This window comes from Gordionus sp. m RMFG-2023, chromosome 1 (assembly GCF_954871325.1).
Source record: "Gordionus sp. m RMFG-2023 chromosome 1, tfGorSpeb1-WG-v2, whole genome shotgun sequence".
NCBI lineage: Eukaryota > Metazoa > Nematomorpha > Gordioida > Chordodea > Parachordodidae > Gordionus > Gordionus sp. m RMFG-2023.
In genome coordinates this window covers 37,726,761-37,750,222 of record NC_088775.1, presented here as the reverse complement: position 1 = coordinate 37,750,222, position 23,462 = coordinate 37,726,761, and the positions used below count along the sequence as shown (strand labels likewise).

The following is a 23,462-nucleotide window of genomic DNA, read 5'->3' as shown; positions in this document are numbered from 1 at the left end:
GTTTCAACTTGTAATGCTTAGCATAATAAATTTAAATATTTCATTATATATAATGGGTGGGGTGGTTTTAACTATTATCTAAACTTGTATAAATACTCCACCCTCAAATTTTTATAAATTTAATATTTTATTTCAATTTTTTTAATTTATAAAGTATAATTATGGGATTCTTACCGTAACGAAAGCTTTAGAAAATAACAAAAAAAAATTATGGGAAAAGTCCTGTCAATATAAAAATAGAAATTTTAACTTATCGATAATAATAACTAAAAATGGAAAACATGTGCCCAAGCTATAATATAATTATTAAAAGATGTACATCTTTCTAGTGCATATGTATATTTATGGAAAATATACATCCGTCTAATGTATATAAATATAAGATACATTTGATCAGGTTATATAATTATAAAAAATACATCTGCTCAGACTAGTTATAACTTTAGTTGGGTAATGGCTAAATGGCGACTAATTAGGCTCAATCAACAGGCACGCGCTAGAGAAAATCCATTAATATTAAGACTTTTTATTTTATCTTAATTTCTTTCAAATTTGAGCTTCTATATTTTTAAGAAAAACACCGAGGCTAAAGTTAGTTTTCGCTGGCTAAAAATTGGCGTAAACAGCTAAAAATATAGTAATTACCCAACTATAATTATAACTTTTATAAAAAAGATACATATGCTCCGGCAATTTATTAATTATAAAAATAAGCGAATAAATGAATCGATGAATGAGCAAAAGATTGAATTTATACTTATTTAATTTTAATAATGGAATAAAATTATTTCAAAATTGTAATTTAGAATTCTAAAATCAAGTTTTTATAATTACCAATTACACAGGGGCTTAACGAGTACAAAAAAGTGAATTTGCCCATCTTTAATTCTGTTTAACATATAAGAGGTGAAAAAATGTAAAGAAATTGATACCTGTTATGAATAAGCAAATGACAATTACTCTAAATGAATGGAAAAATATGCTACATAGGGTTGTAGATGTGATAATAACATTATGCGGTAACCTGGACGCAATAAATGATTTATGTATGAAAATCAAGAAATGGAAATATATATTTACTAAATTTATTAAGCAACTATGCTTAATTTTTTGAGATTTCTATAGCTTCAAAATAAAAAAAAGAATAAGATATTTTAAAATACAAAATATACTTATTTTCATATGACTCAAATCCTTAGAGCAGACATTGTCAAACCTGTTTATATTTCTAAAGGACAGTTCATTCTCCATAAAACTATTAACTATAATCTCGAACAAATTAGGGTTGGCTAACTACCCTAACCTTATGGAACTCGTTTACCTATCCCTGTCTTATGAGAAAAGACCAGGTGGACTCACAAACATTCCTTGGTTTAGAGGAAAACACCTTATTGGTGTTCAGGCTTATTTAAAATTATTTTTGTGAATTACTTTTATAAAAATAATCGCAATGTAATAATATATTCGTTACATAATCTTTAAAAAAATATGCTAAAAATAAATAAATAGTGGTCTTCGATTGGAATTAGAACCCCCCCCCCCCCCCTTCAGAAAATCTTGTTTACACCTCGGTTATTTTATTCTTATGGGATATGGTAGTTTAAATTATTTATTTTTATTATAATTAATCAAATCAAATGATTTTCTTCACAAATATATATTTTTACTTGGAATTGTTAACTAATAAGTCCATATATAAAAGGACTATGATATTTGTTGTTTTTTTAGTTGTTGATGATGATTTAAACGAAAGACTGTTCAAACCATCGTTAGTCCCTCTTCAAGATATATTTTCTGGAGGTTTTATAAATTGTAAATATATCTATTTTAAATTTATATAAAAATCTTTATTCAACTGGTAAGACATTAAGTTTATTGAATTAGAGGCATAAGTTCATATTCCGTTTTTATGATTATTGCTAAATTTGATAATTACAAGTAGGGTGTCGAACCAAACCTAACCTGGAAACCAAAATAAACCTTAAGACCATGAACTGAATCGTTATAAATACATTTGTTAAACTGGTTCTTTATATTTATTTATTTTATATAATTATCATAATTTGATTTGAAATATTTTTAAATATTTAATACCAAACCCTAATTAGAGCGGAATGAGAATAAGGAAAGTGATTAATTGATACATGACACAATAATTTTTTAAATGGCTCTTAAAAACCTATCGCGATTGGACTAATCTCTCTATCTATTAGGCGAGCACCGAACAGAATAGGAATTATTGGGGGGAGGGGGAACAATGAGATTATATTTAATAACCGGTAAAGTTGTTAAAAGTGTTTTGCAGGCAATGTTAGGTTTCAAGATATCTTGTATGAAGATGGTGCTTCCAGAAGAGTCCTTTTTGATATTAATATTTTGTTTTGAGTAGGAACTCGAGGTCGGCAGATGCGTGTTTTTATGATAGCTTTTATAACGGGCTCGTTGTTGGGGAGGGGCAATGAGTCTTTGAAGTCATAGAGCGAAGGTCTGCTGTATATTTGACACCATGTTGCCCTATAAACAATAGGCAGATGGAGGTTCATGAGTGTCGCGTACAGAATCTGGTATATTATCAGGACATTTAGATAATAGAATATTTTTGATACATGGTATTTTGAGATTGTAAAACCTAGTATGTTTTTCCAATTTTGAGATTTTTGTGATTGATTACAGTTAAAAAAATTAATTTAATGAGGATTCATCAAAAAAATTGGTCCCGAGGAATGCAAGATATAGTTAGAATGTCGGGGGTTAAAAATTCAATGGCCCATAATTCTGGGTTGCTATATTGACGATGTATAAATGGAAACAGTGAAGGAAGATTAGCCTACTAAATTTAAGATATCTTGTAATCTAACATCCCCTGCAAAACACTTACTTAATCTTACCCTGTTATTATTTATAATTTTTAATGAGCCTCTTCCATCCCCCCAACATTTCTATTTTCAGTGCTCGCTTAATAGCATTTATAAAAGGAGCTTGGAATCCGTCCAATTGCTATAGGTTCTTTCTTCTGAAAAGCTGTTTCACAAATTATTGCGTCACTTAACAAGGAATCTATTTCCTCATTTTTATCCTCGCTCCAATTAGAATCGGATATTCCTGGAGGCGGTGAAATTTTCTCTCATTTTGCTCGCGTAACTATCACAAATAGCATTTCTGATCACGTAGTTTTAAAACTGGATTTCAATAATGTCTTTAATCCCATAACGGCAACACCTTGTCTCATTGTTTTGTAGCAAAAATCCCGAATATTCAACATACATATTAAACAGCTATTTAAATTTAAACCCTACTTTTTTAAAATATAACAATAATAGAATTAAAACTCAATAGGGTGTACAACAGGGTAGAGGGCTATGTCATTCCCTCTGCATTGAAATCCACAGAATGATCTATGAAATACAATCTACCTCTATTGTTACCTTAAATTCTTGGTATCTGGATGACGATATATCGTTGTCGGCAATTATTCCACAATTTTATCAATTCTTACCCTCCCATAAGTGATAAACACTCATATATTCGAGGTTTTTCTCTCAACCGAAGTATGAGATGCTTCTTAAGTCTTACTTTCATTCCATTACATTACCGTCTACGTTATCAACAGAGATGGATAAAGGGCTATTATAAACAAATCCCTCAACGATTTGTCTAAACGAAATTCCTTATTTAATTATTTCTTTGCATCAATTATTTTTTTAATCAAAAGTATTTCAATATACTCAAAATCCTTTACACCCTGAGATTTGTTCTGATCTACAAATACAGCGATTTGTTAGTTTCTCATGAAACTTAAATCAAGGGTCTATCGAAATATATTGAATATAAAATTTTCATATTCATGGCTTCAGACCATTTTTCCTTTCAGTCTTTAGTTCAACCCGTTTAACCGCACAAGACATCAACAATGACTCCACTTTTATAGACCCTGGCCTATCCTCGACCCTTTTTGGATAACAACTGCGTATCCCTCTCTGCCGTCCAGATTATAGCTTTCAAAAAGATAGGCATGCTCCTTTGATTACCCGTTCCGGCGAATACCTCATTTTGAATTGGGCCATAGAGAAAACCCCCACCAACATAATGCTAAATTCTAACCCCGGTTATGAATAATGAATCCAACTTGCAGTCACCAACCCTGCCGCAAATCCATTAACGACATCCTTTTAGCTGTCCTAAAAAATTTAATATCCCCTTTGCTATAGAACCAGTGGACCTCTTAAATGATAACGCCCTACTTCCTGATTGCATATCCCTTATCCATTGGTCAAATTATCTTCCACTAACCTGGGACTACACCTTCTATCAAGTAGGGATTCTATTTTCGTCAGCAGATTTCCAATTTCCTAAGTATTCACTCCTCCTTAGGGTGACATGTTCTCTCTTTTTATAAAATATTTTTTTATATAATAGTTGTTAGTATTTTTTTATATTTAAAATTATGTTTTTAATATTTTTTTTGCTATATACATAGTTATAAATGTATTTAATGTATGATTTTTTAAAAGTAGTGGTAATGAATTGTATGAATTAAGTTAACCAAATTTATTTATTATATTTAAGATATTCAGATAATTATATTAATTTTTCCAACTTTATTTATTATAAAAAATTTAAGATAAAAAAAAAGAATATTGAATTATAATTTTTCGCTTCTTTATATAATATTTTCTCTTTATAAAATTTACATAATACTTTATCAAATTATAATCATAAAATAATTTTAAAATGGTTTTACATTGAATCCTACAATTATTAAATTATAAAGTATTCAAATTTTACTTTAAGAATAACTATTTGAATAATAAAAAAAACGATCTAATCTTTGCAACACTTGCGACACCCCCTTTCTTAACTTAATCATTAATTCTGATGGGCGCTCTAAATGGGATTCCCTTTCATCTGCTCTTCTTCATTTTGTACGGCCAATAAGGAGCTGTTAACCGCCCAATGCCACTGTACAACATCTCATAACATAATTTCCACTACACGCCTAACAGGATATTATCATCACCTTTCTTCTTGTATCCAGTTATAATCTTTCCACTGTCTGCTTGGGTTACTCTTTATCGGGATATCTTCCATCATCTCTCCATATCGCTGATGAACTTCTTCCCTAGTGGCCTCCAAACACTTTCTTGATTCTGTTGATCTATCTATCTCTCTTGTTCAAATCTTAATTATTTTGTTTCCCGTGCGGAAGTATGACGCCATTTAAAAATAAAATTAACATGCATATATATATCCTTCCTTATCTCTATTTCATTCTCTTATCTCTGTGTAATTTACTTACCCCTTCATGATTTGATAATCAATCCTTGGTTGCTAAAAAACTTTCTATGCTCATAAATTCACATATATTGTTAAAAAATAACTAAATTATGATTATCACGAATTTCGCATACTTTCTTAAAAAAAACTAAATTCGGATTCTCATAAATCTCGCATACGTTCTTAAAAAGCAACTCAATTATAATATCAAATTCCATACCTATTAACTAAATTATGATTATCTACAATTTCACACACGTTGTTTAATAAATTACTAAATTTGATTCTCATAAATTTTGCTCATTTTTTTATCCTTGCGCTATCAATCTTGGTCTTATCTGTTATGTCTTGACCAGGTTCCTGACTGTCCTTCAATCTCTAACTCAACTTTTTTCTTTACTACACCCTTTTCTCATTTAATTGGAACATCAAACAACAGTATCCAAACCAGACTTCCATTCTTAAATCTACCGCATATTGACTCTTTCTGCTTTACTCTTTCTTATAATAAATCCAATTCAGTTTTTGTCTTCCTTTAAAAATATCTCTGCTGGAGATCTTCCTTTAGACGTCTCAGTGTTGTTATATGATAACATGGATAACCACCATTTCCTTCTCCGTATTTTTCTTTTTTTACTCCGTATTTTTCTTTTTTTAACCAACTCTTAACTATAGGTACCATACACTCGGCTTGACCTTTGAATCTTGGATAATGTGGTGGCGAACTGAATCATCCATCAATCGCAAAATTTACTAAATGCTCTACCTTTAAAAGCTGGGCCTCCATCTGATCTTTTATCTTGTCCAAATTTACCTTTGTTTATTAACCTGAAACCTGCTGACAATCTATCCATTTTGAGTCTGCATCTACCATGATCTTTTCTTTTCATATTCTAAAAAAATCTACATGTATTCTTTCACAAGAAATGCTAGTCTCTGACCATTTATCTTCCCTATCTCATGATGGCACATTTGTCCACATATTGCAGGTATCACAACTCTTAGCTTATATTTCTATCTAGCTATTCATTATGGGCCACTTCTCATGGTTTATCTTCATTCTTTCTAGGTCTTGATGTCCGACTTGCACAGCTGTTAATATATCATTTCTTAACGTATCAGGAACTAAGCGATATCCTCTCATTAAACAATTATCTTATATATTAATTCACCTTTAAATTTTTGAATGCTTTGTCTTCGCTTTTCCATTCTATATCTCTTTTCAAACATGCTCTAATACTCATTAATTCTTCATTTTGCTTGGATATTTTATCTACCAGCTCTATAGTTATATGCTTTTATCTTGTATCTACCTTCAAAGCTCTTATAATGTTATATAATTCATCTTCTAAGTTAAAGTGCTCTAAACTATTAATTATGGGCTCTATCTCTTCATTTTATATTTCCTTAACAGTCTTGATAATACATCTGGTAAACAATTTTGTTTACCCGCTCTGAATCTTATTCCAAAATCGAAGGTACCAACCAATATCAACTATTTTTGCAACCTCGGTGAAATCATCAGTTCCTTTGTCTTTTTTGAACAAATCTACCAATGGCTTGTGATTCTTATATAGCAAAAACATTTGACCCGGTTAATACTTCCGACACTTAGTCAAACCAAACTTGAACTAAAGCTTCGTTTTCTATTGTCGTGTAATTTTTTCAGTACTTTTAAATTGTCTGGATAAAAATAAGATCTTCTCAACATAATCAATTAATTGTAACAAAACACCTCCTATACCTTATTTCGATGAATCTCTTGCTAATATAATATCTAAGGCCTTATTAAAACAATTTAGAATAGGGTTTCCTACCATCCTTATCTTTAGTATTTCGACTTTCATTATGTTTTCCTCCTCATTCAAATTTTATATCTTTCTTTAATAACTTATATAACGGTGTAGCTACATTAGCCAAATTCGGTATAAAACGATGGTAATATTTGTAGCTCCTAAGAACGTTTGCGATTCCATATTACTCAGTGCTCTCATGCTAGTGATCTTATCAATAGTCTTGGCAACCTAAATATGTTACCTCTTTTACTCCAAAAACACTTTTCTTCATATTCACTTTAAAACCATTTTTTTAATTTATATTTAAAACCTTAATTAGTCTCGTATTATGCTTCTTTACTGTTCTACTTGATATCAGAACATCAACTAAATAATACATAGTTCCACGGTGCCATGGTTCTCTGAAAGGAGCTCTTACTTTAACACAAACGGCAATCTAGACCTCTGTGAGTATTGTTAAAATTTTACATGCTTACTTATTCACTTAATTTGCAGATACGCATTAGAAAAATCTATTTTCGAAAAAATTGTCTCTCTCTTGAAATTAGCCAGTAATTGCTCTATTCTTGGTAACATATCTCACTGTCATTAAGGGTTAAAGATACCCTATAATCTATGCATAATCTTAAACTATTATCAGGTTTTCTTATGGACGGTGTTGCCCATACCTTATGAACTATTAGTCTTATTATTCCTTCTTTCAGCCTTTTTTGTCTAGCTCCTTATCTATTTCCTCTATCCATGAAAATGGTAATCTTCTTATGCCAAAGAATTTAGGCTGGTAGTTTTCCAATAATCTTATATCTACCTCAAAATATTTTAGGGTACCTAATTCTTCTATAAGAACATTTTTGTACCTATTTAATATATCCTCTATTTCATTGCAGAACTTCCTTTCAATAATCTCATCCGGTTTTAATTTATCCTTAATTCTTTGTTTGTTGACATCAACTCAATAACTAGTTTGGTAGTGTAAGGATAAAAACAAATGTGTGTGAAATGTATGAGATTCATAATTTATTTGTTTTTTTTAACAACTTGTGGGAAATTGAAGTGTGTAAAATGATGATAATCACAATTTAGTTGGTTTTTAAACAATGGGTGTGAAATTCATGATAATCATAATTGAGTTATTTTTTAACAATGTTTGCTAAATTTACAAGAATCATAATTTAGTTGTTTTCTAACAACGTGTGCGAAATTCATGTTAATTATAATAGTTGTTTTTAATAACATGTGTGAATTTATAATGAGTATAAAAAGTTTTTTAAAAAGGATCGATTAGCAAAGCATGAAGGGGTAAGTAAATTTCACAGAGATAGGTGAATGAAATAGAGATAAGGAAGGATATATATGCATGTTATTAATTCTTTTTTTAGATGGTGTCATACTTCCGCATGTGAAACAAAATAAACAAGAAAGATGGATCGACAAAATCAAGAAAGTGGTTGGAGGCGGCCAGGGAAGTAGTTCATCAGCGATATAGAGAAGAAACATCTAAGCAGACAGTGAAAAGGAGCAGAATTGGGACACAAGAAGAAAGGGACGACAATATCCTGTTGGGCGTATTATGGCAATTATGTTATGAAATGTTGTCCAGTGGCATTGGGCGCGTGAACAATAGCTTCTTATTGGCCGTACAAGATGAAGAAGAGCAGACGATTGACGCTCGGCAGTATTAATGATCAAGTTAAGGAAGCGGGTGTGACAAGTGTTGCGAAGATTAGATCTTTTTTTTTATTATTCAAATAGTTTGCCTAATAGTTTTTTTAAAATTTTATTAAACAGTTTGAGTACTATAATAATAGTAAAAAAATATAAATGACAAAACTCAAAAAGGAACTACGAAAGCGAAACAAAGAAAACTTACCCCAATCAAATATATATTAAAAAAAACTCCCTAACTTACAGAAAGACCTTCTTACTAATTCTTAGACTTGGTAAAATTTCCACAACAGATGATTACAAACGGTTTTTATTTAAAATATTCAAATTATTTAAAATCATAAAAATCATTTTTTTATTTGAAAAAAGAATTTATCATCGTAAAAAAAAATAATAAATGTAAAAAAAAATGTATATAATTTACAACATGCCACCCCTTTATGGGCGCATGGCATGAATATAAAAAAAATAATAACAAGATATTACTACAAAATTTTCGATGTACTAACACTAATACTATAGAATTCAATAATGTACTATGATACTAATAGGGGTGTTATGATGAAGACATTTTATGGGCGACATCAAGGTAGTAATAATTGGTTTTCCCACAATTCCATCGCGTCGTTATTTTGTAACAATATCTGGGATCCCGAAGTGCACGGGGCGGTTTCAACGATAGTTGCCATAGCTCTTCTGAGAAGATCCTCCTCCGGGGGCGTTAACGAGAGACTGGAACTATCATTGGATGTTCGCATTAAATTTCCTCTGTTCGCCGATGGAGCTGAATGTGTGCTAGGGAGCGACAGTTTAATCTGCTTCTGTTCGCGCATCCTTCTGTTGGTATTCCCCGCGGACTGGCCCAGAGAATTGGTATTTATAGTAGTGAGGGGGGGGGGAGAATCTCCACTGATGACACTGCATTGACTCCTGATGTGACCATCACTGTTACAGTTGTAACAGCGTCGCTTCCTCGGTCCAACGGAGGCCCTTTTATTTTCTTGGGATCTTGGCGACTGGATGTTCATCCCTGTATTTTTGGGGATCAAAGTCACTTGTAAATAGCAGGATCCAAAATCAATTAAACGGCTGTTTGTCTCCATGCCTAATATTATTTGGGCGGCTAGCGAGTATTATCAATCGGATGAAGGGGTGTCGACCCGGAAACGGATTATAATATATATATTTTTTTTATATTCAACACGGATGGGAAACAACTTTGGAAGAAAAAAAACTATTTTAATTTTAAAAAAAAATATTTAAATTAACAAATTTTATTTTAAAAAACTTTAATGAGGATACACCAAAAAGAAAGGCATATGTATAGTGTGTACATTGATGCAATTAAAAAAAATAATTAATAACAAAAAAAACGACAATTTCAAAATAATTTATTCTCACTCCGCCTTATGGGATGTAAACTAGATGAGGCACACACATGTTTATTCATAAACTTTTCTTATTCTTTTCCTTTCTACTGTCACCTACCCTGGCAATTGGCCAGACAAAACAATTTTTTCTTTTAAACAAAAATATCCACCAACCTTACCAATATCATAAAAATCTTCTTATTCATTAAAACAGTCATCTGACTGTAAAAACAGATAACACACGACAAACCATTTTTTTTTAAATAACATTTAAAAACAAAAACTTTCCATCTTATAAGCATATTTACAAAAAACAATTATACTGATTCACGAACATTCCTTAACGCCACCCATGCACGAAAAAAAAACTTTCCAATATCATTAAAATGGTAAAAAAAAAACTTTTAACGAACCTGTCAAAATTGAACTATAATTTTAATCAAACTGACCCCCAAACCAGGGCATATTGAATTATTACGAATATGACCACTTATTCGGAACCCTGACTGACATGAACCAAACCAAAAATTAAGACGCTTCCTATTTATCCCAATCTTACATGATCGTGATGACGAATCACAGTCACCCCTGTTATTAACAAAATTTCACTCAATTTCGAACCCCGGTTCAATATGACCCGACCCCTTTCCCATTTGGTTGCCTGGCCCACACTTTTTGTCCCACGGCAAACCGTACCCCTAATTTTACTTCCATTGAGGTAATAATCTTCTTCTTTGGTTTTAAGAAATCCAAAGGACCCCGTGTCCGCCTACCTAAAAATTCGACAGGCGTAACCCCCTCTCGATTGCGAGAATTGAGGTAATATAATTGAGACATGTAAGCCTCCTCTTTATGGGTTCCAGCCTTTTTAATCCAATTTTTAACAATGGCTACCATCCTCTCAGCTTGTCCATTCGAGCTGGGATGATATGGCGGAGCTAGAATGTTGTCTGTGACTCAACACAAAACTGTTTAAAATCTTCACTGACAAAGGTGGGACCCCCGTCAGACACTATCGTGTCGGGAAAACCGAACCGAGCATATAATTCTCTTAATTTTTTAACTACAATTTTCGTGGTATATCCATGTACTTCTGCATATTCTATCCAAGAATACGAGTCTACCACTAAAAAATATGTTTTTTTTATCAAGATCAAAGAAATCGATGTGGATACGTTCCCAAGATTTCTTTGATTTAGGCCAAAACTGCCCTACCTCTTTACGGGGCATAGGGGCACAGGCATTACAAGGAACGCATTTCCTGGTAATTCGTTCAATATCATTACCCATACCAGGCCACCATACATATTCTCGAGCACAAGATTTCATCTTGTCTCGACCTTGATGACCGGCGTGCAATAACTTCATAATTTTACTCCGTAATTTATAAGGAATTACGGCCCTGTTTCCCCTCATAACACAATCATCAACAATTGAAAATTCTTTCTGTATTTTTTTATATGTATCATATTTGTTTTTCCAAGGTTTATCTCCTGTTAGACTTAATTTTACCTGACCTAGAACTTTGTCATTCACAGTATTGGTTTTAAAATCCTCCCAATTGGTAGAACCCCCTTTCAAAATATAAGACAGAGACCGCACTAGGGCTTTCTCTATCCAAACTTATATTATCACTTATTTCAGAATCTGCACAGCCAGAATCTAACCTGGATAAAATATCAGGCAAATGATTTTCTTTGCCCCGACGATATCTAACTTCCACGTTAAAACTGCCCACTAATAATAACCAACGTTGTAACCGGGGAGATAGCATTAACTCCCTATTATTCTTTCGGAATAGGTGGATTAACGGCTTGTGGTCAGTAAAAATTTCAAATTTTTTACCAATCAAATATTCACAACATTTCGTCAAACCGAAAATCACGGCCAAGGCCTCCTGTTCAATCACCGAATATCTCGTTTTGACATCCCTAAAAACTCGGGGAAAAAAAAGGATGGGTCTTTCCACACCATCAATTACATGTAATAAGGCTCCTCCAACACCTTTGTTGAGGCATCAACAGCTAAAATAATTTCTAAATCATTGTTGAAACAGACTAAAATTGGTTCTTCCCCAATTTTTCCTTTTAAAACTTCAAATGCTTCTTGTTGCTCTACTTTCCAATCGAAATGAACACCTTTTTTTAATAACTCATATAACGGGGCAGCTACCTTCGCAAAATCCTCTATAAACCGATGATAGTAATTTACCATACCCAAAAAGGACTGCACTTCAGCCTTATTATTGGGCTGCTTCATATTTAATATATTTTTCAAATTTTTTTGCAATGGCTTCACCTCAATCCCATTTATTTGATGGCCTAAATATTCGACCTCCATTACACCCAAAATGCTTTTCTCTTTACTGGCTCTCAAGCCTTTACCATGAATTCTTTTAAAAACTTCCTCCAAACGACATTTATGCTGCTCAGGCGTCATCCCTGTAATTAGCACACATCCATGTAATAAAATACACCCTCTAGTCCTTGGAAAACGGACGCCATGATGCGCTGAAAAATAGGTGCTGACACACTTAACCCAAATGGTAATCTACAAAAAGCAAACAACCCTTTAGGAGTCGTGATCGTCAATAATTTACGAATCTCCTCCCTCAAAGGTAATTGTAAATAGGCTGACGAAAAATCAACTGCGCTCCCTTCAACTGGGCCAAAATTTCCTCAATTCGGGGTAAAGGATATTTAACTTCTGCTACCCATCGATTAGCGGATACTCTCAAATCAGCACAGAGTCTCAATTTACCATTTGATTTCTTAACCGGTACCAACAGGGTTGCCCATACACTATATTCCACTGGAACAATAATACCATCTTTAACCCATTGATCCAATTCTTCGTCAATTTCCTTTTTCCAAACTCGACGACACGCTAGGAAGATAGGTGCAAATCCCTCCCTTAATTTTATATCCACCTGATAGTCATTAAGACATCCTAACTTGTCTTCAAAAATTACTTCATACCTTTTAATTAAAAGAGAAATATTTTCACGCATTTTATGTAAATCATGAATACCAATAGCAACCATTGGGTCTTTATTAATGCTAGCATTGTTTTCAATCATAAGTTCCGTGGAATTTATCACAATTATATAAAGTCATTAATGACAAAACTCAAAAAGGAACTACGAAAACGAAACAAAGAAAACTTACCCCAATCAAATATATATTAAAAAAAACTCCCTAACTTACAGAAAGACCTTCTTACTAATTCTTAGACTTGGTAAAATTTCCACAACAGATGATTACAAACGGTTTTTATTTAAAATATTCAAATTATTTAAAATCATAAAAATTATTTTATTATTTAAAAAAAGAATTTATCATCGTAAAAAAAAATAATAAATGTAAAAAAAAAATGTATATAATTTACAACAATTAATTATTGCTATTTTTTATTGATTGAGATTAAAGTTCCCTTTTAGCATTAACATTATAATAGGCAGCAAAATGGCCAAAGTCTATCCTATGCATAGTGTTCAATTAGGGAGTTTCGGATATTGAAAAAATAAAGATGAGATAGTTGTATTTTACTATGTTTATGGCTAATCTTTGGCGTAGGTAGAATCCCTCGTTGGGATCCTCGGTCCTAGTAGAGATCCGTTTTCCCAGCTCTTTAAAGAAGGCCAGGGCATGAGAGCCGAACGACGTTAGAGTCGTGGCGATTAATGGTAGGAATGTATAATTGGCGGGAAGAGATAGCGAATATTTAGCTAATTTATTCGCCTCGGCATCTAGTATGACATCTCTATTTATATTGGAAGGGGCAAGAGGATCGATGCATGAGAAATCCCAGGTTAGGAATTCCCCTTCTTCTAAGGGATCATAGTCGAACCATCGGGCCGCTTACCGGAATTGTAAAGGCCAGTAGGTTCGAGGGTTGATGGGATGCCGGCGGATTTTAAGGTCCTGGCAATGGTATCATTGCATTTTGAATGCCTAATGAATCTGCCTCTACAGCGCTTGCAGTGTAGAGAGTGACGGCCTTTGGAGTTGACCGACGTTTGACAGAGGATACAGTGATAAGGCATTACCATATCGTAATTAAGTCTAAGACCGATGGCGTGACGTAGTTCATCATTGCTTAGGAGCTGGTCAAGATTTCGCGATGGGAAAGCCTCAAGAAATTCGTATCCACTACCTGCGGAAATGGAGAAGAGTAGAGAATGGTCCTCTGGCTGGCTTCTCGTTTTAAGGAATGCAACGGAGTTTCCAACTAGAGGTTTATCCCAATCTTTCTGTAGTACGATGGAGGATCGACTAATAAGAGGGATTTCCATAGATCAATTGCCTGTAGGAGTAAGGGGTCAGGATGTTTGGTGAGTGTTTGTATGATGGGCTCACAGGACAGGCGAGAGGATATGAGCGCACTAACCAAAAGTAGGGAAGGTGACCTTATACCAATGCCGCCGGATTTGGTTGGTAAGGTAGCCTGTAACCATGATAATTTCCTAAATTAAGATTTAGTATATCTTCTGTAAGGCGTTTAATCTCCAGTTCGTGTGCAGCGAGGTTGAACGTCATATTGAAAGATCCGTGACGATCGAAGTGTATACAAAATTCTTGGAATTAGAAGGTAGTTTTTTAATAAGTAGAAAGCTTGGTGAGCTGGGAGGCGAGATAGTGTATCGCGCATAAGGGATATCTCTCGTAAAATATCGGCAAAGAACTTGATAAAGGACTCGTCTTTACCTACTGGAGATCCAAGATGTGTTAAAGCGTTCAATGGTGTATGATTGAACATAGTATCGTGGTTGAGGTATCCCAAGAGGACAATATTCTTTGTCTTGATTAACTCGAAGTCCCAAACTTTTCTCGCTGGATTTTATTATTTGGATTGCCTTCTTCAGTCGGTGGGCCGCTTAGTATACCATCGTCGATATACCAATTATGAAGATTTAGCTTGCATTGGTCATTAATGTCTCGTATTAGACTATTAATGCCCAGACAGAACAAAAAGGAACCTAGAGGGTCACCTTGTTGTATCCCATCGCAAGAAGGAATCAATCTATCTCCGAATTAAAGATGCGAGGAATTAGCATAACAATCGAAGATAAATTGTGAGTATTCTGGGTGATTTAGAAAAGCTCCACGCCTTAGAGAGTTAAAGGCGTTCGAGAAATCTATTTTGACTAGGATATCGTTGGTGGGGTCCGTTTGCAGATACATCCGAGTCATGTGAAGGGATACCTCACATCCACCTTTTACGTTGACCCCTAATTGATTTGGGCAAAAGTGATTGGATATTGTGAACAATACTCTGCTAACTACTAGCTTGGCAGTTAATCGGGGCCAAGTGGTTCCAATAGCCATTGGGCGAATATCTTTATTGGGTTTATGGAGAGCGATGAGTTTAGCTCCGTATAGCAGTGGAATAATGGTGGGTGGTATGCCTTCAGTAATCATACGGTTGATTAATTGGGTATTTTTTTTCTAGAACGTCACATTGTTGTGTTATGTAAGGTGCGGTTAGGTCTTGTAGGAATAATGGGCTAAACTCATCGAACCCAGGTGAGGAATCGCGTTTAAAGGAGAGAATAGCCTTTCTAACGTCGCTTGCGGTATAAGTGGCAGCAATTAGAGGAGTTTCAGGGTAAGTCGGTCTTTCATTTTTAAAAATCGCGTGAGTTGTATTTTAGGAGAAGAGCCTGATAAGTTGCTAGATCGTAAGGAGCCGGCTTATTGACGGAGGTTGCCAGACGTATGTCAGATTTAACATTCAGGTTATCCAATTTTTTAGATATTAGCCTGGTCTTGGTGAGCAGGTCATTTTTGTGATTTATATTTTTATCTGTGTCATCACTTGTAAAAGATGTGATACTGTGTTTGATGGGTAAGGGGTAGATAGTAGCATCCTTAATTTGTTGGGTTAGGAATTTTTTGCTGGCAGGGAACTTGTAAGGTAGTAAAGGCAAATATCAGGGTATCTAGCCAGTGTTTTACAGAAGAATAATTATTTAACAAGGAAGTCAAGTTTTTCGACAGGTGTCTCGCAACTTGAATCCTTGCTCCTTTAGGTATTGTGAAATTACAAATGGTATTGGTGTCGTTAGAAATATTTCTACATTTGAGTCAGTTGGGTCAAACGTCAAAGCATTTGTGACAGTGGAGGTAGGGATATTGGGCTAGTGAGCACATCAGCCAATAATGTGGGAATGGTGACTATGGGTTGTTTAGTTGTGAGGGCAAGGGCAGAGAAGGTATTAAGGGTTCTAGGAATTGCTGGTGATAAGATGGGTAGCCCAGATTGAGGACACTTTATTTTATGGTTACGATGAGATGGCAATAGCCCCAATTTGGTTACTTTATAAGTTTATTACATAATGGGCAGTTACATTTGGTGTGCTGTGCTGAGGTCTGGTAGGCTCATGGATTAGGAATTTTTATCATATTTAGGGTGAAGGTGAATATCATTATTGTTAAAAATCACAGATGTGTTTATGGATAAATCTATGTATTGTTCTTTAAATTAAAATTCATATAAGTAGAGTGTGATGAAATTTTTGCTGACAGTTGCCATAAATTATACAATTTTTCTATCTGGAATATTTCTATAATTTTCATTTTCCATCTTCAAATCAGTTTATTATATGTGATCATGATATGAAAGCTTTGATTGCAAAAAAGGGTTTCATAAAGGGGTAAATATCATTAGTAATATAATTATTGTATTGTGGGAATTGTGATGAAGAGGGAGAAATACTGATGGTGGGTGGAATCAGAGTGTGTATACTTAAACATTTATATCAGCCATAATGCTTATTTTTATAAGTAAAAAAATTTAAACATTACAAATCTACGCAATAGTAAACCATTTTTTAAATTATTTTATTACATATTTGATAAAATATTTTCTAAATTTTGTAAAGATATTATATAGAAACGAAAAATTATAATTCATTACTTTTTTTTATCTTGAATTTTTTTAAAATAAATTTGGTTAACTTAATTCATACAATTCATTACCAATACTCTTAAAACTGTGATTCCCATATTTTTATTTCCCTTGTTAAATAATATATATTATGATTAATTTATAAACTGGAACAAACCAATATAAATTTTTTCAGAGATAACCAGAATAGAACTAAACCGTTGTAAAATTTAAAATTGGCTCGAATGTTGAACTTTGCTTACCGATCGACACCCTTATTACAAGGCTGATGTCAGGTCTAATGGACCGAACTCACTAAATCATTTTGAAATGCTAATCATTACGCTAAATGACATTTAACAATATTGGAAAAAAATATGGTAAATGTATATCATGTCTATTTTTAGACGATTATAATATTAATACTACGATAACATCTTCCACGCCAATATCTAAACGGCAAAGATGCTCAATAAACGATGATATTAGTGTAAACTCATCTCAGGCTATAGAAAGCGATGATATTTTGTCGGTTTCTGGAATATTTCCCGCTTTGTACAATAGTAAAAATTATAAAAAAAATTGTTTTTTATGAATGCACTTATTTTATAATGATTTTTTAAATGTACTTAGTTCTTTTTCTCTAGGAATTAGAATTTAAAATTTTACGACCCAAGCCCGCTCCGAAATTTTAACTAATTTTGAAGCCCGCATTTTTTTTTATGGATTATGGACGAATAAGGCCCGGCCTGAAACGAATTGCTTTATCTGTATCATAGATAAATTATCATTTTATTTTGATAAAACAGAAAATATAATTTTCTCCTTTATTTTTTGGATTTTTTTAAGCCCGGCCCTATATTTAAATTTTTTTAGGTCCGATCTCTCTCCGAAATATTTTGAATGATTGGCTTACATGACTCTATTGTAAAGCAGGGGCTATACATAAACGCTTTTATGTTTTAAGGATTAAGTGTGTGATATCCACAAGGATATCTACATCTTATCATTTATTTAATGTTTATGATAAAATTCAGTTCTTATTTTTAATTTCAAGTAAGATAATATACCTACCTTTAGTATTGTTAAAAAGTCCGATATGGGTTAATTTTTAAAAACGGCCCGATTTAGATTTTAGCCAAAATAATATGATGTAAGTCTGCGGATATTGCTCATAGATGTCAGAAATTTATTTGTCAAATCTCGAGGCTTACAAGATATCATTTAGGATAAAATCGACCCGAATCGGGCTTTTTATCAACACGACCTACCTTTATTTTAAAAATCTCGAATAGAAGCATCATTTAGCTATATTGATCTTATTGTAAATGAACTAACGCAGAGTTTATAAACTTATCTTTTATCATGAATGATTTAGAATATGTTTATGCTATATCCGATTTAAAAAAAATTAAGCATTACATTAAAAATGTTTTCTATATATCGGATTTAATTTATAATATAAACTGCATGATAAATATAACCTTTAAATTATTATATTAAATTATCATTTTAATAAATCACAAGAATGCAAATCTTTGAAAATAAATCTTCAAAGTGAGAATGATAAAATAACCCACAATGTTAACGCTGTTACTAAAGCTCAAAAATTTGTGTTATTGCAAGTAAATATCATATTCATTATGTATTAATAAAAAAAAATAGGAATTTTGCCAAACTCTTGATTTATCACTGCGGGAAATTTTGGAATTTATAATAGACCAAGCTTAGATAAAATTACTATAGAAATGTTATCCTTGATATTTTTAATTTGTTAGTTATTCTTAGCGATATATTCGATTGCTATTAATTTTTATATAAACGTTTTATTTATAACGATATAAAATATTAAAAAATTCACAACAAAAAGAATGGACTCCTTTTTTGACATCAATAATAACAACGGTAACAAAATTGATATTAAAAATTATTTTTATTAAACAATAAATTATAAGATTTTAGGTATAATATAAATTATAGAATTTTTTTGAAATAGGTTTGCCTTAATAGAAGTATTGTTTAAGCAAATATTTACCAGAATATCCAAAAAATGATGTAAAAGTCACTAAATAATATAAACATATTTTTTCTTAAAATCAAAGTTCTAAATATAGTATTTCTTATCACTAGGGGTGTACTGATACTACTTTTTGAAGGTCGATCCGATGGGCCCGCTATTGATGTAGGGATACGCTAAAATAGGCAAAATAGAGAGAAGGATATTTTTTTTGTAGTTTTTGAGGCGAGATTATTTTCTTGGAACTGGATCGTTCAAAAAAAAAGATGAAAAACATAGTTATTTAATAAAATTATGAGTTATTTATTATATAAAAGAATGACTAAAATATTCGCCATAGCGCTTCTTTAATATTTTTAATAACTTTAACCGAATATTTCCATAATTTATATCTATCATGAGCAGACCTATGACTAATCCGCCACTTTTTAATATATGGAGAAGAATTTCATTGATGACTGAGAAGAGCTGATCATCATTAAACTATAAATATGTTTTTTATATCATAAGGCTTGCACTCAAACCTTTTAAACAAACATTCATATAATCAAAGCAGCGCTTCACCGTTCGGCAGTACTATACAAAATTGTGAAAATACATCTTCGGAACTCTTTCAAGTCACGGAGGCTCTTATTACTCTCATTATCATTTATTGCGAGATCCACATTGAGCTTTAGTCTGAAACAAAATCGTTTAAATTCTTCCCTGTAATTAATATGAGGGTATCGGCCAAATAACTTTTCTAAATATTTCATATCAGATAAGATAACGAAATAGACAAAACAATATAATTTAGTATAATATTTTTAATTACTAGAATTGCCAGAAAATGCACCGATTAACTTATTTGCATATTGCCCTTTAAGGTAGTAATCCATCCCTTTAGAAATTTATCACTTTTCGTGAATATCATTTTAAGCTAATGAAAAATATCCCCCTTAGTCCTCCCCCCACTCCCTGACCCTCAAAAATATACGCATATATCTTAAAAATTATTTGAAAGAGAATATAAAAGGTGACATTATAAAACTATTCATCATAATTTATACATTCTTGGAAAAAAGCATTTATATATATAAAGTGAACCAAAAATGTTTTTTAAGAAATGGAATATAAGCTAAAGATTGAAATGCATTATAATTATTAATAATAGATCCATAAAATTACTAAATAATATAATATATCAAATATAATTTTTTATGAAGTGAGTAATTTAAATTATTTATCTTAATAAAAGTAAAATATAATTATAAAATTATTGATAAAATTAAATCATAATTTAAATAAAAAAATTATAGCACAATACAAACTAGGCCTTTCAAAAACGAATTCGAATCGAATAGTTTACTATTTGAATTCGTACGAATAATAAAATCTACTATATGTATTCGATTTGAATTATTCGAATTAATTTTTTTAATAAAATAAATCATACTCAAATATATTGACAAATTTTTTTATTACAAATTTGATTTTAAACAGAAAAATTTATAATAATATGTAATCAATAATCTGATAATAAATAATATATAATCAAGTTATAAACAAAATTAAAATGTTTATTATTAATTTAATTTATAATTTAAGCCAATTTTTAAGACATAGAGTTCTTCTTTCATTTTCTTCCTTATATGACATGCGGTTTTTTGACAATAAATTAGTTCCAACTGAGAAAAACCTTTCACAAGCAGTTGATGTTCCTTGTATAGATAAATAATTCCTTGCCATTTTCGAGAGCATGGGGATCCGATATGCATTTGCCTTCCACCACATACGAATCATTCTAATAATGTTTCTTAGTTTTAGAATTGAAGGATCTAAAATTTTTAAAATTTCTTTGGATATTAAATTAATTACATGGGCAAAGCATCGGATGTGCCCTATTTTTATTAATGGATATTTTAATGAAAATGTTTTATTATTAGTTGCATTATCTAAAGTTATATAAAAATTTTTATTCTCTAAATTAGAAATTTTAATTATTTTAACAAAGGCTTTAAATATATTTTCACCTGAATGTGTTTCATTTATTGGACTGACATCCAAAATTATGTTATTTATTTTAAAATTATTATCAATAAAATGGGCTGTTAGCCCTAAAAAAGGAACCTGTGTTGCTAGTCCAAATGTCAGATGAAAAATTAATCTGACTTTTAATTTTATATATTTTTCCTTTACCAACTGTTCTTTTTCTGCAAATATATTATACATGTGCAATTTAAGAGTATTGGAGCATATTGATTTTACAGAACAATCAAGATCACTTATAAAATTTTTAAAATCATTTGAATTAATAATTTTAAAAGGTATATTATTATTTATCAATATTTAATAAATTATCCTTAAAATTAATTTTTTAAAGAATTTGATGTAGACTTTAAAAAAATGTCAATTTTTTTTTACTAAGATGTGAATGAAAACTATTATAATGATTAATAAGAGGAGAGGTTGTTTTGTCTTTACATTTTATAATACTCTTGCAATGATTGCAAGCAGCCTTTTCACCGTCTTTAAGGATTTGATATTGATCCCATATGATTGCTCTCTTTTGTGAGGAAATTTTCTCATCTTAGCATAATTTCATCAGAAGCATTCTCCTCTAACATAATTAGGTTAGCTAACAATAATTATTGTTAGAGATGTAATATATTTTTATATACCTCTTGTTTGTTTAATTTTTAATATAATTTATTATGAGATTCAAAAAATAAACTTTTCGTGAGATTCAAAAAATGTGGCAAATAAAAATTTAAATTTAAATTTGTGCTAAAATTTTTATAAACACATCACCTGTCAGATTGGCAGGTCAACAAATAGAAATGACGAATGCTAGATTTATTAAAGAATTTATTAAATATTACGGATAATTCGTTTTATTCGAATAATTCGTTTTATTCAAATCGAATAAATGATTATTCGTATTCAGATAAAACAAATAATTTATTATTGGTATTCGTAATTATTCGATTAGATTTGAATTAATCGATTCGAATTATTTTTGAATAGGCCTAATACAAACAGTAGAATATTATATGTAGTAGATTTACAGTATATCTAATTTTATCAATTATCATATGACAATCAAATTTTTACCAATATAGCGAATTATATATTTTATATAAAATATTGATAAGGACATCAGAAAATATATTTTAAAGACATTGTGGGATTTGTTGCTATATTTATTATCAAGAGCATTTATTAGTAAAATTTGTTAAAATATTGATTAGTAAAATTTGTTAAAATATTAACTGTAATATATTCTAACTGTCAAATATATCTGAAAAAGTGGAATTTTACTTAGTATTTTGTAACTAATTCTATATAATATAGGAATATAAACTATATGTCTACTTTTTATAAATAAATTTCTTATACTTGTTTGGAATAAATTATTACCATGCTTTTATATTAATGTATATACAAGTAATTTATTATATTATATATAAACTATTAAAAATATATATCATATTTGTTTTAGGTTTATTTTTTTTATTAAAATTAACCTATCTTGTAAAAATATTTTATGACTATATATAGACTAAGGTAACCCGGCCGAAGCCCGGGCAAAAGCGGGCCGAAGGCCCGCCTAAATGGGGTCTGGGGGCGAAGCCTCCAGTATTCTCCCCCCCCCACCCCCCTACGCCTATGTGCAGGAGTAATTTTTTCTTCAATATCACTAATCCAAATTTATTTATTTTCCTAGCATAAGTTATTGGATATTTTTTAAAATTGATTTAAGAAGAATCATTAATTTATATGGACATTCTTGTGTTTTAATTTTATTGACTTAGTTTAGTGGTGAGTTTTCTTTTGTATTTTGTATCACGAAAAGAAAGACAATTTTATTTTTATAATTATAAAAGATAATATACAGTAGGCCTATTCAAAAAAAATTGAATTGAATAATTATGAATATGAATAATAAACTATTTGTTTTATCCTAATACGAATAATTATTTATTCGATTCGAATAAAACGAATTATTCGGAACATTTAATAAATTGCTTTTATAAAATCTAACGTTTGTCATTTATATTTGATGACCTACCAATCTGACAGGTGATGTGGTTATAAAAGACTAGCACAAATTTAAAAAATCTCTGAAGTGAAAGTTAAAGCAATATTTAAATTCTTATTTGCCGTATTTTAAATCTCACGAGAAGTTTATTTTTTGAATCTCATAATAAATTATATTAAAAAATTACACAAACCAAAGGTATATAAAAATATAATACATGTTACAATAAATTATTGTTAGTAGCCTAATTATGTTAGAAGATATTGCTTCTAATGAAATAGTTATGCTTGATGTTGAAGTTGACAAAATTTTTTCACAAAAAGAGCGATTATGTGCGATCAATATTAAATCACTAAAGACTATGAAAAGGTTGCTTGCAATATTGCAAAAGCATTATAAAATGTAAAGGGAAAACAACATCCCCTCTTATT

The 23,462-nt window shown here is 31.1% G+C and overlaps 1 protein-coding gene across 2 annotated transcripts in view; it reads left to right on the top strand.

Moving 5' to 3' along the window:
• LOC135932012 (uncharacterized) overlaps positions 1-18,825 on the top strand; it is a 38,087-nt gene extending 19,262 nt beyond the window's left edge. Inside the window, exons 7-10 of one of the 2 annotated variants that reach the window (XM_065469347.1) lie at positions 1,729-1,800; positions 17,401-17,556; positions 18,521-18,618; positions 18,659-18,825. In XM_065469347.1, the coding sequence (XP_065325419.1) occupies positions 1,729-1,800; positions 17,401-17,556; positions 18,521-18,618; positions 18,659-18,724 (392 nt within the window). In that variant the 3' untranslated portion in view covers positions 18,725-18,825. Of the gene's footprint in view, positions 1-1,728; positions 1,813-17,400; positions 17,557-18,520; positions 18,619-18,658 lie in introns of both variants that reach the window. The other variant, XM_065469346.1, reaches the window with a different exon arrangement.
• Positions 18,826-23,462: the final 4,637 nt, after the last annotated feature.